This window comes from Apodemus sylvaticus, chromosome 8 (assembly GCF_947179515.1).
Source record: "Apodemus sylvaticus chromosome 8, mApoSyl1.1, whole genome shotgun sequence".
In the NCBI taxonomy this organism is placed as follows: Eukaryota; Metazoa; Chordata; class Mammalia; order Rodentia; family Muridae; genus Apodemus; species Apodemus sylvaticus.
The window spans coordinates 63,490,307-63,506,243 of NC_067479.1; the positions used below are offsets into that span (position 1 = coordinate 63,490,307).

At 43.9% G+C, this 15,937-nt stretch overlaps 1 protein-coding gene across 1 annotated transcript in view; it reads right to left on the reverse strand.

Annotated features, from left to right (window-relative positions):
* Pinx1 (PIN2 (TERF1) interacting telomerase inhibitor 1) overlaps nucleotides 1–15,659 on the reverse strand; it is a 60,615-nt gene extending 44,956 nt beyond the window's left edge. Inside the window, exons 1-5 of the mRNA XM_052191208.1 lie at nucleotides 15,517–15,659; nucleotides 11,697–11,806; nucleotides 9,859–9,951; nucleotides 7,538–7,616; nucleotides 3,810–3,902 (exon numbers count right to left, since the gene is read on the reverse strand). Coding sequence (XP_052047168.1) covers nucleotides 3,810–3,902; nucleotides 7,538–7,616; nucleotides 9,859–9,951; nucleotides 11,697–11,806; nucleotides 15,517–15,535 — 394 coding nt within the window. The 5' untranslated portion in view covers nucleotides 15,536–15,659. The remainder of the gene's footprint in view (nucleotides 1–3,809; nucleotides 3,903–7,537; nucleotides 7,617–9,858; nucleotides 9,952–11,696; nucleotides 11,807–15,516) is intronic.
* Between the last annotated feature and the right edge of the window lie 278 nt (nucleotides 15,660–15,937).

Consider the following 15,937-nt stretch of genomic DNA (forward strand, 5'->3'; position numbering starts at 1 on the left):
TCCTCTAGCAAAGTTCACTTAAATGTAGAAACCAGGGCTATACAGGACTCACTCTGGATTTAATCTGAAAAACAAGAACATAGAGAAGAAATGAGAGTCAGAGTCCATAAGGAAGAAACGTGTAAGTGGGTAAAATGGGAAGACGGGTATGATTCTGAAATTAAGAGTCAGCTAATGGTTCTGACTGAATCATTTATGTATGTTATGAAATTATGGCCACTCTTGGATAATAAAACTCAACTCTGAATGGATGGTAGCTTCAGTTCTGACCTATGCTAAAAATCACAACAAAAAACAACGACAAACTTAGATCTCTGACAAGATGAGAAACAGAAAAACTGAACAGGGCAGAAAACAGATGTTATCTATTTAGTTGTTGGCTGTTCTAGCTCACATACAACTGCATCTGGAGAACCAGGAAGAAAGGCTTCCAGGAGCCACAGACATAAGGAAGTCCATTCGAGGCTGGGTGTAGGTTTTCACAGAGGAATGCTGCACCGAGGACAGCAATCAATCTGTCACTGTTTGGCTATCAATCACCGTTATCAGCTTTTCCAGATCATCACCATGGTCACTGAGAGGAGTGTGACTCCCAGAATGACAAATGCCAACTGCACCCACTAGTCTGGCACCTGGGGAGGAGATGAACTATAACGCAGGTATAAGATCAAGGAGGTATACATAGTCCTAATCCTAAAGTCATATTGCCTTAGTAAATATATTTGTTAAATTAAAAACCAGGTTTAATCATGTAAAAATTCATTTACATGATTCAGTCAAAAAGAATATATTAAATATAAAACCAATGTCCCTTACAACCAGGGTCTTACTAAGGGATGTAGTGAGAGTTTTTGTTTTTTTAAAAAACATAATTATGTTATATGAATGTTTTTGTTTTAATCCCAGGTATGGGATATGGGGCTGCTTCAGTTTGTCCACAGCCACTAGCTATAATTACCTCATGCTCTGGGAGGGGCATGATCTTTGCCAGCTGCAGATCGTTTCATTCTGGGGATGCTGGAGAGGATATAAATGAGAGAACCCTGAGAAGGCCTGTGGCGGCAGCTGCTCTACCTGCTTCAGTGTTTGCTGGATTGCTGGGTTGCTATTGCTGGATATTCTGATGATGAAGATTAGACTTGCCTCAAGGAACCCAACAACCCTAATCAGCAGGAGTGGTCTAAAGAGGTCTAAGCTCCCCTTTCCCTCTAATCTTCTTTCTCTTCTACCTACTGTTGAGGGTTGAGAAGGATTAGGGTGGAATAAGGGTTGGAAGTATGGTAGACATAAGAACTCAATGAAATAGCTAAAAGAATATACCAATGGTAGGAGGAGCTAGATTTCAAACAAATATAGATGATAGTAACTTAAAATTACATAATTAATTATTCCAAATCAAATCACCAAGTGGAAGCTACCAAAAGAAGCAATTTTACATCAGGACCAAGACTGATGTTGCTGAAATTTAGGCAGCAGCAGATATTATAGTACCACTTGTTCTAGCCAAGCATTTTGTAGTTTTTCTTTGAGATAGGGTCTCACTATGTAGCCCTGGCTGGTCAGGAACTCACTAGGTAGAGGAGGCTGGCTTTGGGTGTAGAGGTCTGCATGCCTCTATCACCCACTGCTGGGACTAAAGGCGTGGGCCACCACAAAGGCTGGCCCTTGCTCTGGGAAGGTCTTCAGCATGCTGTACAAAGGTATTGCCTTCCTACATTTTAGTGTTCTGGACCACAGAGGGGTTTATGACGTGACTCATCCTCATTAGCAAAGGGAAGTAGGAACGGCCATCAGGTCCATCAAATTCCCTATCTGCACAATGCTGAAGAGCAGGATTCCATAAGCGGGGCCATGTCTCCCAAACCACAGAACAGAGCCTAGCTGAGCTTCATGGCAGCTTGCAAACATCTCCTCTGTTACAGAAGAGGAAACAAGTTTGAAGGAAGGGAAATGGTTCGGGATGTGTCTGGAAGAGCACCAGCCAGAAGCCAGCTTCTGTAGACCCAGACAAGGTCCTTTAAAATAACAACAGTTCATGGTTGCCATTCATACCCAGAGACAAGAATGACTGAGAAGAAATAGCCTTTGGGAAATTAAAAGAACTGTAACACCCACTTTCACTGAATGGTGCCGACGGCGGTTATCTGCTGTTTCCTGTACTACTGGATCTCCGCTACTTCTTCCCAGCCTTTGGGTCCTCTATTTCCTGACACCTCTTCTCCCTCTAGCACAATACACCTTCAGCTCTTTCTTCTCTGCACACCAAGGCCTCCTTTCTTCATGAGCAGGGCTGATAAATATGAAAACCTCACTATGAGAGAGAAATGAAGGCATAACACACCAAGCCGTCTGACAAAGTCACCAGCAAGGGAGTGGCTGAACCAGAAAGAGAAAACAGACACGGCCAGTATCCAGCAGATTAAAGCAACTTAGGGAGGTTTATCCTAACTAAAGGGAAAGGAGTGGGGGAGGCTGCATGCCATCCAAAAATGAATTCCATTTGTGTGCTCTGCAACACCCTTCTGCAGTGTCTGTAGTCTTCCTATAGTGTCTCATGAAATAAGAAGGGCTGTTTATGGGACCAGGGACTAAGGGGCTACCATTCCTTACCTCCCAAGGACTAGAGGAACAGCAAAGTAGTTTTCTGGTCTATAATGGGTTATGGTGTGATAAAGAAAAGAAGCCTCAAGAGCCTCTAACAAAAACTGTTTGCCTGTGAAAAAGAAAGGAATAACACAAAGGAGCCCCTTAAAATACACACAGTTCTCCTCCCACAGAGCCTGGAAGTCACTCTATCCCCAAAGCCCAGGCTCTACCATGCCTTCCTATCTTCCAAGCCCAATTCTACCTGTTGGGGACCTGGCCCTGGAGAGCTACTAGCAAGTTTCCAGTCAGAAATGTCTCCCACAGCAACTAAGGCAGGTTCTAGGAGTTAACCCCAAAATGCCAAGACCAAGGCAAAGAGATATGTTTTTTCTGGCATAGAGACAGGAACAGACATCCAATTTCCCAAAGAACAATCAAATAGTGAATGGATACCACAGAACAGTAACCATCACACCTAGCACACACAAAGTATAGCATGTAATAAATAGCTTGTGGCCATTCATTCTACAGAAACATCTCAGACTTGTTTATAGCAAAGTAGAGGCTTCTCATCTGTACATGACTGCCATCTGATGGCTACAGAGAAAAGGTGCACCCACCAATGACAAGCTACACGAGGAAGGCAGGAGTGCTGTCCACCCTGGCCATGGCCGGAAGATGCCTACAGTGACACTCCATGAGATGGAGAACTTGTGACGATCATAAGGGTCACCTTGAAACTATGTGTCATTACAGTGTAGATTTTGATATAATTAATGATCAAGCTGCCAAATAACAGGGACTATCCTCCACAACCATTAAGAACTGAAAAAAGGGTAAAAGTTGTAAAGATGAAGAACACCAAAATCAACTTATTTTCTGATCTAGCTCTGTAGCATTGCCATCTCCTCTAACCAGAACACCAACTTCCTCTCTCGTCCTACACAGGACCTACCCAGTCTGAAGCCTCCTCTGGACTGCTCTGGGCACCGCTGCACCCCAATTTGCACTTTAGTAAGATTCCTGGCAAGTCAACATGGGGAACTTGCCATCATACTGAGCCCTTGGCACCCGGGCTGCTGCAGAGTCATCACCAGGCTGCCCAGTCCTCCCACTCAGAATCGGAAACAAGCAGCCAGTGCTCAGTGCTGGACCAGAGTCACAGTGCCTCAGGAAACCCAGTGCCAAAATACAGACTTCAGCAAGCGAATGCCAGCTCTCACCTTTTGTGAATTTCATATAATGAACCCGGTTTTTGGAGATTTTGGATTTTTCTTCAAGGCTAAAAGATTTCTTTTCCTTGTTGTCTGAGGAATCTTTAAAAAGAAGAAAAATATTAAATATTGTGTAATTCTTTCTCTTAATGACAGGTGTTTCTTACATAAGCTTTTGTAGGAGTGTCAAAAACTTATTATTGAACTGTTATCAAAGACTGGAATTTTTTCAAAAGTGAAGATCAGGCAAGGTTCTTTCCAGCCAATAAAACCCTCAAAGAAGAGAAATGAAAATATCTTCAGACCAGAATCTACACATGACTCTTCATGGCCTTACTCACAGCAGGACAACCAAGGTAACCCAAAAACTTTTCACCATGGCTAAGTGCACTGACACTGCCGGATACTAGAATATCATCATTTAATCACCTGCAGTAAGGAGTGGTGGGTTGATTCCATCATGGCCACTGAGCCACACCTTAGGTAGCCATATCTCCCCAGGAGTTCCTAGTAATTTCAAAATGGAGCATAAAGCAGAGCAGGCTGGGAACTTCGTGAAGACAGGTGTTTCCGCTTCCAGACAGTGCTCCGCACAGGTTACTGAAAGTGCTCCTAAAGCTACGGCACTGTGTCCCACCAGAGCTACTCTCGGTTTCTAAGGCACCTCTGACCTGAGCCTGGACTGAGCCAGGGGATGGATTGCTTTATCTCTGGGAGTCCACAGTCATTCCTCCAAGCTGAGGGCCACAGCCCACATGGCTCTCCTTCCCAGATGCCTTCATACCACCTTAGGAGAGGCGGGTCTCTGGGATCCACGGGGAACCCAGATATGGGCAGCAGGCCCTCATCTTCTCATCAAAACCAGTCTGTCAACTTATCAAGACACAAGGCCAGAGACTTTCTGGATTTATTTACAAGTATTTACCAGAATTTGTAATATGTTTTCCAGTTATCCTAATAGTAATGTACTAATTATGATGACAATTTAGCCTAAAGAAAGCATTTGTATGGAGCATTGAGTTCACTAGGAAACAATGCTTTATCTGTGTTGTGGTAGAGAAATGTAGCCAATTATAAAAGTGTCATAGTGGTACAAATTTATAATCACAGTACTTGGGAGAGGAAGGCAAGAGGATCATGAATGTGAGGACACCATGCACCACATAACAACCCTAACTCAAAACATGAATATAAAAAAAATTAAGAATAAACATATTAACGTAAGATACAATGGTGTACATGAGATGGAAATATTATTTCAGAGGAAAGAAATTATGAAATAGAGTCTTTCTGACAATTATAGAAGTACGTGCTTACATACTTTAAACAGATGACAGTGGGCATCAAACATGATGGTCTCTGCCACTCACCACAGGCATCTAGGACTGCTGTAGTGTCAGCGCTGTAAGTGTCATACTTTCAAAGTTCTTTTCGGGATACCTGAGTAAAAGGTTTTGAGGATGCTGCTTCCAACCACACATTTGCACTTAACAGCTTCTCAGCAACCCACTTCCATCTCAAAACATTTAAAATAATGAACGGCAAAATATCAGAAGGTTCATATGCGGCTACTATGGCAGAAGAAAGTGTTCTTGAAATGCTAATGTGAACCTGTCAGGCTATGCCTAAGCAAGACAGGCTAGCTCTTCCCGCGTGTACATGCACACATACATGCACACACATACAGGGTTATAGACTTGTTCATGCTGATATCTGCGTGTGAGTGAGTGTGTGTGTGTGTGTGAAAGCATACACATGCTGATGGAGGCCCGAGCACGATGGTAGATGTCTTTCTCCATCTTGAGACAGGGTCTTTCACTGAAAGTGGAACTCACTGATTGGCTAGGGAGGCTGGCCAATGAGCTCCAGGGATCCTCTTACCTCTTCTCCCCAGTCCTGGGGTTACAGTCATGTACTTGTCTTTTTTTGGCATGGCTGCTGGGGATTCCTGCTTGAGGAATTCATGTCCTCAAGATTGTGGGACAGGTACTTTATTGATAGCCCGTGCCCTTTCTGGCCTGACCATGCACTAACAATTTACATGAGGCTAACTGAACTGATCCTACTGCCTCTTTCTCCCAAATGCTGAGATTATAAACATACTACCACACCCAAGTATGTGAAAAAGGTAACTTTTAAAAATGAAATTTAAAAGAATATTCTGACTCTTGTGTTCTACAAGACACAAAAGGTCTGCTTAGCTAGAAAACAGTTTGAATTTTCTAAGGAGCCTTAACAAGAGAAAAGAATACTAGGTTCCTATGTCTTCTACCATTGAATACAAGCAATGCATAACTATGATTTTAAAAAAAAAAAAGGTCATGTGGATGAAGACATTGCATCCAAAAAAGATGGCACAGCAGGAAAAAAAAGCTTTCCAGGTCTGTCCTGGGAATAGGCTTTCCTTAAAAGGAATTTTCTGAAAGCACCTTCCAGTTCTGGGAGGCAGTGGAGCCACAGACAAGCATCTCTAAATGCATTATCCGGACAGCAGGGTTACTGGCCCCCTCTAGTGGCCCAGACAGGAAGTATCTACAAGTTGGTAGCTGCATGCAGCTTTGACATCATTGAAAATACTACCAGGTGTGAGCACCAAGGAGACCATGCAGACTAACCTTGGAGGAGGAGGATGAAGAAGGCCAACTATGATTGGTGAAGTCAATCACAGCCTTCCTTACAGACAGCTCAGTTCCCTGGGTCCTTCAAAACGCCCACTGCCTGCCCTTGTTTAAACACTCTGGGAGGGGCTAGTGCAGGTCCCTTGCCAACCTTGGCCATCAGTGTGGGAGAAGAGAGGCCTGTCCTGAGTGAGCCAGGGTCCCAGCAACTGAAATGGCACCTCTCACTTAGAAAATAGTGATTATAATCCCTGAAAATCTGAAAGACAAGCCACCTCTTCTCTATCCACACAGCCCCTCCCAGACTCCTTTCTTTGTGGGACCTTGGAGATGGGTTCTTAGGATTCTGTGGCCTGACAGTTACGAGTACTCTTGGAGGCACTAAGCCCTCACTTACAGTAACCAGGCCAAACCCAGTACAGGACTGTTTTCCCTGATTACGGACAAGGGTATGGACAACTGTGAGAAAAGGGTCCCAGGGTCAAAGGTCCATGAGGATACTAGTTACAATGGCATCTCATGCCTGAGTGATGTTCTAGTCATGACACTTCAATATCACCAGATACTTGCCAAGATGGAATTTCTGGTAGCCAGCTGACTTTCATTTCAGTCTTTACGTAGCATTAATTTCATATGGTATATTTTACTTTATTCCAGAAAGATTCAAGAAATGTTCACAATTCTTTTTATCACAACATGTGCATAGCATATAGATTTAAAACCTGTACAGTTCAAGAGTTATAAAATAAACCCCTTCATCACTACTTCCAGGGTCAGAGCACTGGCACTATCAGTATCTAGAAGCATCCATGTGCCCCTTGTTAATATGCCCTGCTGTTTCCTCCAAGAAAGCTAAGCATTCTTTGCTGTGAGCCACAGCTGTTTTGGCTGCAGAGTGCTTAGTCATGGTCCTGGCATCATCAGATACAAGTAACATGCCCACAGCTGTGACAACTGAAAATGTTGCTAGGACAAGCAAGATGGATCAGCGAGCAAAAGCTCAGTGACAGTGCCATTAAAAAAATAAAAAGAACGGACGGTTTTAAGAGCGACTCGGGTCTGAAAGGCCTACAGCAGGAGTGTGACTGATGGGAGGAGCAGCAGTAGTAGGGTCCTTACCTGCTGCTTCCTGACCATGGCAAGTGTTGAGTGCTGCCAAAAGCTGGTTGAAGTCATCCTGGTGAGCGATCCAGTTGTCCTGGAAGCACCAGAAAGTATGAACGGCAAGCCTGAAACTTGCTATAATGCTGACACAGACATGTAACAGAAATCTGGACGGTATATGAAATTGTACATGTTTCATTAAAATATTATTTTGTTGGGAGCCAGAGAGCTTGGCTCAACGCCCCCAGCTGAGCTGTTTGCACAGGTTTCTTGAGAGCAAAACGTCCCGTGGCTTAGCTTGATTCCTGCCTTCCTGCCCGGTGTGGTACGGACTTCCCAGGTGCCTGACCTATGACTATAATTGATTTTTCCTGTTCCCTTCCCTGGCCTCTAGTATATATATTGCTGGTTTCTCAGTAAGGAGGGGGCATTCTCCTTGCAGAATGACTCGTGTCTGTGTTTTTTTTAATCCCCCTGGGAATAAACTGCTTGAAGAAGATCTTCCTGCGTTGCGTCATTCCTCGCTGGTAAGAGGGTGGTCGCGACATTATTTAACTGGAGTCACAAAATAGTAAAAACCTGAAATATGATTTAAGCAGATCCATATCAAAGGTGCAGCATTTAGGGCAAAGCTCAGTAGTAGAGTCCTTGACTTGCATGTATAAGATCCCACATTTGGTTCCCAGCACCAAAAAGTCAACAAAATATATATACATAGTTAGAGGAAGCTTAGAAGTGCAACCATGTATCTCAAATGCGGATGATCCATCAACAGTTAAGTCAGAGCAAACACAAAGCAATGGGCAACCTTTAGAGTATTCCATTAGAGCAATATAAAATTAGTGGTTTTTTGTTCACACAGAGAGTACTGGGAGCTGGTTAAATGAATCAGGAGATAAGCGCACTGGCTGCTCATACTGAGGACACAGGCTCAGTTTCTGTGGTGCCCTCCACCCCAACATGGCAGCTCACATCTGTCTGTAATTCCAGTCCCAGGTGATCCCACACCCTCTGCTGGCATCCACGGGTACTGCAAGTATGTGGTACCAACACATATGCACAAATAAAACACCCATGCCCATTAAAATAAACTAAATCCTGGAGGTGGGAGGCAGTGACACACTATGAACATGAAAACAGGAGCCGTAAGAACAGAGTCCTCCTCTCTGCTCAACAGAACTTGGACTAGTCTGCTGAATTCTAACTACCGCGTCGGCAGCAGTATCACAGAACTCTGTGGAATGAGACCCTAAGTCTCTGAACGAATGGGATTCAATAATAATGACCTCCAAACAATGAGAACCAGTTGGCAGCAGGGTTTCTGAGTGGGAATTTGCCCCACACACTATACACAAGCATTTCTTATTAAGAAAGTTTAAGCAGGGTATGGTGGCACATACCTTTTACCCCAGCACTCGGGAGGCAGAGGCAGGCAGCCTATCTTTGAGTTCATAACCAGCCTAATCCACAAAGTGAGTTCCAGGACAGCCAGGACTATTACACAGAGAAACTCTGTTTTGAAAATTTTTTTTTAAAAAGATTAAAAAAAAAAAAAAAAGAAAAAAGAAAAAAGAAAAAGAAAAAAAAAGAAGACGGCTGAAAAGTTAAGGTGTACACACGGATTTATAGAACACATGCTTCTCCTTAAGAACGTGCATACAGCATGCTTTGTGCTTCTTAAAACAGCATTCACAGTCAACATTATAGGAACTCTTTCTTTAGTGGCTAAGATTTTAGCTGTTATTCCAGAGAACTTTAGCTGATCTAGCCAGAGATACCAAATTACTGAATCAAATTCAGTTTACATGCAGTAATGGGTTCTGTTAGTTACAAGAGGTCAGGAAGAACGCTCCCAGGCCTGCTCTGAATGGGAAAGTGGTAGGTGGAATGAACTTGGAACTCTGACAGCAGTGTCAGTGCAGATTTTGAAAATAAAACCAACTGTGGACCACCAATAGTCGGAAACGCTACAGCATTCTTACATCAAACCCACTCTCAAAGTCAGTCACATTAACAAGACAAATATTATGATGTGGGGAAAGACAAAAAATTGACCTTATTCTGAAATGAGCATTTCTTTGAAAAGGCTTTTTACAAAGTTCAGCTATAACATAGGAGTGCCTCTCAAGCCATGGACTAAGTAAAGGATCCAGGAGGATGAGGCAAGGCGGAGGATGCACCTCCCAGGGTGAGGACCAGCTAAGCCATGTGTTCTAGTGTCTTTCTTCACCCAAAGCAGGAACCATACTCTTGACTTAAAGCCATCCCATTGTAGGAATCCCAATGTTTATGGTGACACAAGTCAACAATGAAAAAGAGATCCAGAAATTGCTCACTTCATTATTGTTTGTAGCTCCAAGTCCCAGCTGGTTATTTTTAACTTTAACTTTAATATGTTCTGTGGCTCCTTGCTCCTGAGCCCCCAGCCCCTGTGGAAATTAAACAGAGATTAAATATACTCTATCAGCTATCAAGAGAAATTGCCTATTTCTTCACCATCTATTCAAAAAGGACACACCCTGAGGTATCAGTTCTGAACCTCTGGGTAGTGACCCCAAATCCTTTCATGGGGGGGGGGGGGTTACATATGAGATAAGCTGCATCTCTGATAGTTACATAACAATCCAAAACAGTAGCAAAATCACAGTTATGAATTAGCAATGAAAATCATTTTATGGTTGGGCTTTATAGGATGGCAGTCTCAGGAAGACAGGGAATGAGAACCACTGGCTCTACAGCACCAAGGATGCCTTCTTAATTGTCAATGCTGATTCTTGAACCCAAGAACCAGAGTCCATGAAGATACTGCATAAAATATACATCTTATATATGTTCTGGCTACAGGAAGTAGCAGAAGTCCACAGGAGCATGTGGAATATATCACATTCTGTGTTACTCAGTACTGCACTGTGACATCAAGAAAGAAGGTGGAGTACTCCAGGTTCTTGGCCTCACTTAGCTCTTACACCTAAGGTGCAGGCATACCAAGAGCAAGTGCAGAGACTGCAACTGAGAAAGAACCTCACAGAACCTTGAAAGTTAGAACAGGGATGGAGATTTTAATCCTTGGAAACAATGTTCAACAGGGAATGACATGATCTGAAGTTCAGTTTGAAAGCCCTCCTGCTTCTTGTATGCTGAAATGGACAAAGGAGGAAAGAAGGAAAACGGGAGGCAGCACTGTGTGGATGCAGGGATAAGTACCACTTCTGAAAATCAGGAAAGCCCGGAAAGGAGAAGACTTGAGGGCATAAGAGGTTTATAATAAAAACTAATCATGACATGGCCACTCAAGTACCACAGCCAGGAGGTGTAATCCAATACCTGGTGACACATGAGGTCACCTGAGCAGAATGGGCAAAAAGTGACTTCACAGTGGCCCTTTAATACAGTCCTCATGCTGTGATGATCCCAACCATAAACTGTTTTCATTGCAATTTCATAACTAATTTTGCTACTGTTATGAATCATAATGTAAGTATCTACTATGTTTTCTGATGGTCTTAGGTGACCTTTGTGAAAGGGGTGATCTGACCTCAAAGGAGTCATGGCCCACGGGTTGAAAACCACTGGTCTAGACAAAGATGATGGTTGTAAATTAGAGGCAGTTAATATAAAGAACAAGGCAAGAAAAACTGGGTAAGGCTACCACAACAGAGTTTAACAAAGCAGACACTGCCAAACCTCTGCTGAGGGCTGAGGTGGTTTAAGAATACCATATGCCCTCTGGATTCAAACACATGAACCCTGCATCCCTGGCAGAAGCAGTTTCACAGTAGAAGCCCACTGCAGTTAGGAGTAAGCAGAATATAAGAAACTCAAGAAAGCATGTATCTACTACAAAGGAGAATTAAGAGTCACTCTTGGAAAACACAAAATTCTGAGGATTAAGTATGAATTCATGTGTAATGAATTAAAAAATATCTAAGAAAGATACTAATTATAGCAGTTGAATTGATAAACCAGAGGGCCTGGTATTTATGTTTGAGTCTAATTTACCACCTATCACAATTTATTTCTCCAAAAGCAATGAAATTGATCTAAAAGAAAAAAAAAAAAAAAAAAAAAAAAACCCTGATTTAAAGGACAAAGCTCTCCCAGATTCTAAGATGATTGTCTTCTGATTCCTAATCTCCTGACATGGTGTGAACACTTTAGAGTTTTGATACAATACCTTTCCTTTAGACCACCCCATCTTCTCAAGCATCTTTTGGCCAAACTTGGAATCATCATTACTCCATGCAGTATTTCTGGGATCCACAGCCCATTTCTGCTTCCGCCGACCTACAAATAAAAAGGTATCTCATCAGCACCCTGTCTTCACCTAGAAGAGCACATGCAAATCAAGCACGTTTCATACAACGTGACACATTTATTGTCCAAGGGCCAACACACAGAATCTTTTCTCTGGTATTCTCAGTAACTATATATTCCTGACATAAAAACTGGCCTTGTTAAATTTTAAGCAAACCAATCCCTCTAAGAGACAAAGCAAAATACTTAATAAACTACTATTTGAACCTTCCCTATTCAGTCACTGGCAGCCACCAGAGCCTCTCTGGTGAACATTTTCACAGCAGAAGGTGTAGTCACCATGACACTGTTGCATGTTACAGGCCAAATGCTACACATATATTAGACTCAGCTTCCACAGTATCTCAATGAAGGGAAATATTCTTACCTTTCTGATAAGAAAACCCAAGTCAGAGAACAGGCCCGGCATCTCGCCTAGGCATCATGGTGGAGCTGCCCTGATGGCAAAGGCTCGGGTGAGGCAGCCCTGAGGGTGTGAGAGCTGTCCCAGCCCTTCATAGGCTGCAGCACTTGGGAGAAAGGGTCCCCACATCTTGACTGGGCAGCAAAGTGGAGCTGGCTCTGGGGGTGTGGGTGTGGGTGTGGGTGTGAGTGAGCCAGCTTGAGAGCAGGAGAGCTGACTCTGCCTCCTGCTGATGGTGGCATTAGGTGGGCTAGCTGAAGCAGTGCTGCAGAGCTCACCTGCCCTGGTGGTGTGGATAAGTGGAAGTCAGGGGACTGACCAGCTCAGCTACCACCCCGGCCCAGATCCAGGGCTCTGAATTGGCCCACCCCCAAATCTATATCATCTGTGAATGGTTGGGACACATGAAAGGACCAGACCTGCTGATTCAAAGCTGCAGGATCTCCATGACACAGGGCAACACCAGGATAACCAGGAGTCCTGATGAGGATCCAATATGATGGTGTCACAGAAGCTAGAGATCTCAAACCAGACCACTGACTCATTACAATGAACATTTGCAAGTGAAGATGTGTGGACAGTGGGAATGCACAGTGACACACTACAGCTTCAGCGATGAGATGTTTTCTATGTTTGGCTTTTGTTGTTTCTTTGTATGTGTTTTATTTGGGGCGGGGGGAGTTTGTAAGGGCAAAGGGTGGATAGGCGGGAACAAGGAGATGCGAGGGACTGGGGTGCATGATGTGAAACAAAGAATCAATAAAAAGTAAAATGAGAAAAAGAAGAAAAAAAAAAAAAAAAGAAAACCCTGAGTCTAGAAAAACAAAAACAAAATCTGCCTAATGTCCCCAAGTAAAGCCCAAACCTTTTATACAAACCAGAGTCCTACAAACTTCAACACTCACTATTTAAGGCACTGGTAAGATGGAGACTCAGGTAGTGCCCAAGTTAACCTTAAATTGGCTATGTATCGAGCCAGAATGATGGCTTAGTAGTTAAGAGTACTGGCTGTTATCCCAGAGGACCAGGGTTCAATTCCCAGCACCCATAAAGCAGCTCAAAACTGTCTGTAACTCTAGTTCCAGAGGATCTGACACCCTCATAGAGGCAAAACCCCAAAGCACATGAAATAAAAATTTAAAGAAAAAAATTTTAATTAAAAAGAACTCTGTTATATAGCTAAAGATGACCTTCAACTTCGGATCCTACTGCTTCTACTTCCAAGTACTGACATTATGGGTGTGTACCACCATGCCCAGATCAACTTATATTCCTAATTCACAATACACAAGTCATTATGACCTTAGAGAGAATCAATTGTACATCATGATTAACAGATAATACATCTCTTATTATTCAACAACATAATGGATTCACTTAGCCTCCAGAACCATCTGTGGCACGTCACACCCCACTGCACTGTGGTATTTATACCCAACTTTCATGAGTCCTGTTACTCCACATCCCTTATGTGTCATTCTCAATACTCCATCCTTACACCTCATTGCAAGGAGGAAGATAAAAAGCACTCCATCCATACTGGCGCCTGATAAAAATGCATGGATACATGAAGGCGTCAGAAAGGAGAGAGGTAAAGGGGGAAGGAAAAGGAGTGAATAGCTGACATAAGGGAACTACCCTGGGTTTCACGGAAAACTTTCTCTGAAATGAATATAAATAACCAACCCCCAAGAATTCAAGTTTATCACTGCAGTTTTATGGTTTGTTTACCTGAGAAAGTCTAGCTCTGTAGCCTAGTGTGGCCTAGAATGGATGACAATCCTCCACCACTTGGTGGAGATCACAGGCATGAGCTACCACATCTGGCTTCACTATCACAAATTTGAAGAAAACTATGACCCATTAGGTCAACAGAACAAGAATATGGACCCCTAAAGGTGTGGCCAAGTAAGAAATCTGGAGGTTGATTGCCATTACTGCTTACCCATGGCATTCTTCTAAGCACACTAACATCAATGGCCTCAAAACTGAAAAATAACACAACCGCTAATTAAAAGTGCTCACTGTGGTACATGTAAAACTCAATAGGGGTCCTTATCTATACATACCCCAGCAAAGGCAAGAAACATTATAAGCATGCAGGTGGGGAGGGGGGAGGCGGCACCACAAAGCAAACTGAATTGCACTCAAATTTGCAGTGCTATACCTGGGGGAAAGCTGATCCAAAACCTTGTTCCATCCAGCTCAACCACCTGTTATATACTCAGCACAACACTGTCTTGCTCATGAGCACAGCAAAGACAGCCATATTAACAAGTGTTCTGCACGTATGTGTCAGAACCATGTGTGGAGAATGCCTTCCAAGGGTTACTGACCAAGATTTGTAAGGAGTCTGTCCACCTTTCCCCTAACAAATGCATCCCTGTTACACTGCCTTGTCAGGTACCTTGTTCATCCTGTATACCACTGGTATTCCAAACTGTACTCATGCAGTCACCTCACTAAGATTTTTAAAGCCCGGATGAGGCAGCGACTAGTTTAATCTTCATGGAAGTAGAAGACCAGGTTTACTGCCAGGAAGAGGGATCTATCTAGAAAGATCAGTTTCCAGTCTATAACCTATTGTGCTCCACTAAAACATGGTTTGTTCTAAAATGCCACAATGACATCTTTTAAAAAAGAAAAAAGAAACTAATCTACTTATGTTCTTTGATAGCTACACAACTTTCAGGAAAAGTTAAAAGCTAAGTCTTCGTGACCATCACACGACTGCCAACTGGTGGCAAGAATCCATAGTTACGCGTCGTCTCATTTAGAAGTAAAGTAGCTTCTGGGGAGGGAATCAGTGGACTTCAGAGGCTCACCACAGTGACTCTCTTTCAGTCTCGCTTAGAACCATACATCAGCCTGCACTCCCGCCAGGGACTTATCACTGCCTGACATTTGTAATCCTTCTGCTTTTCTTCTCTGGGTCCAATACAGTTGGACAGTTGGAATTCAGGGCCTGAAGCGATGCTACGGGACCTGTCCTTGTGGAACCCCAGGACACTTTTTTTGAGCCCGGAGAAGTGAAAGAATTCTCCCAGGTGCTCACGATGGCTAGCGCAAGGGACAAAAGTCCGAGACCCGGCGTCCTGAAAGTCGAAATGCACGCGTGCGCGCACGACCCGAGCCTTTAGTACCAGGAACTGAGTCTGCGGGACAACGCTGTTCTGTCCTTCCGCGGGCCCTGCAGTCACTGCTGTCCCCACTCGGACCCGGACACCCGCGCCCCCGTCATCCCATCACCCGGTCGTCCAGCTCGGCGGACACTCACGCTCCGCTAGCATCGACATTGTCTCAAGTTTGTCAAACGCTGCCTCTGGCCTGGCGCCCAGCGGTTATGCGGAGCCCGAAGCGCGGTTAAGCAAGAAGCCGGCTCGGAGAGCACGCTGGCTGGAGAGCTTCACTGGGGCTCATACTACTGACGTCACCATGCGCGACTCGCTACCGACCACGTGAGCTGAGGGGCGGGACCAGGTGAAGCGGAGGGGCGGGCCCGCCTTGCAGGGACTGAGACGCGCGATTGTTCTCAGACTGGGACAGACCTTGTGGGAGTAAGAAGTACGCTGTATAAGTCTGAAAACGGGTGTGCAAGCAACCTTAGAGCTGTCTGGGGTTCTGTGAGCCATGGGCACATTTAAAGAGCTGGGGAGACGGCCGAAGAGGAAGGTATTGGCACTAAGGAAGGGGCCTAC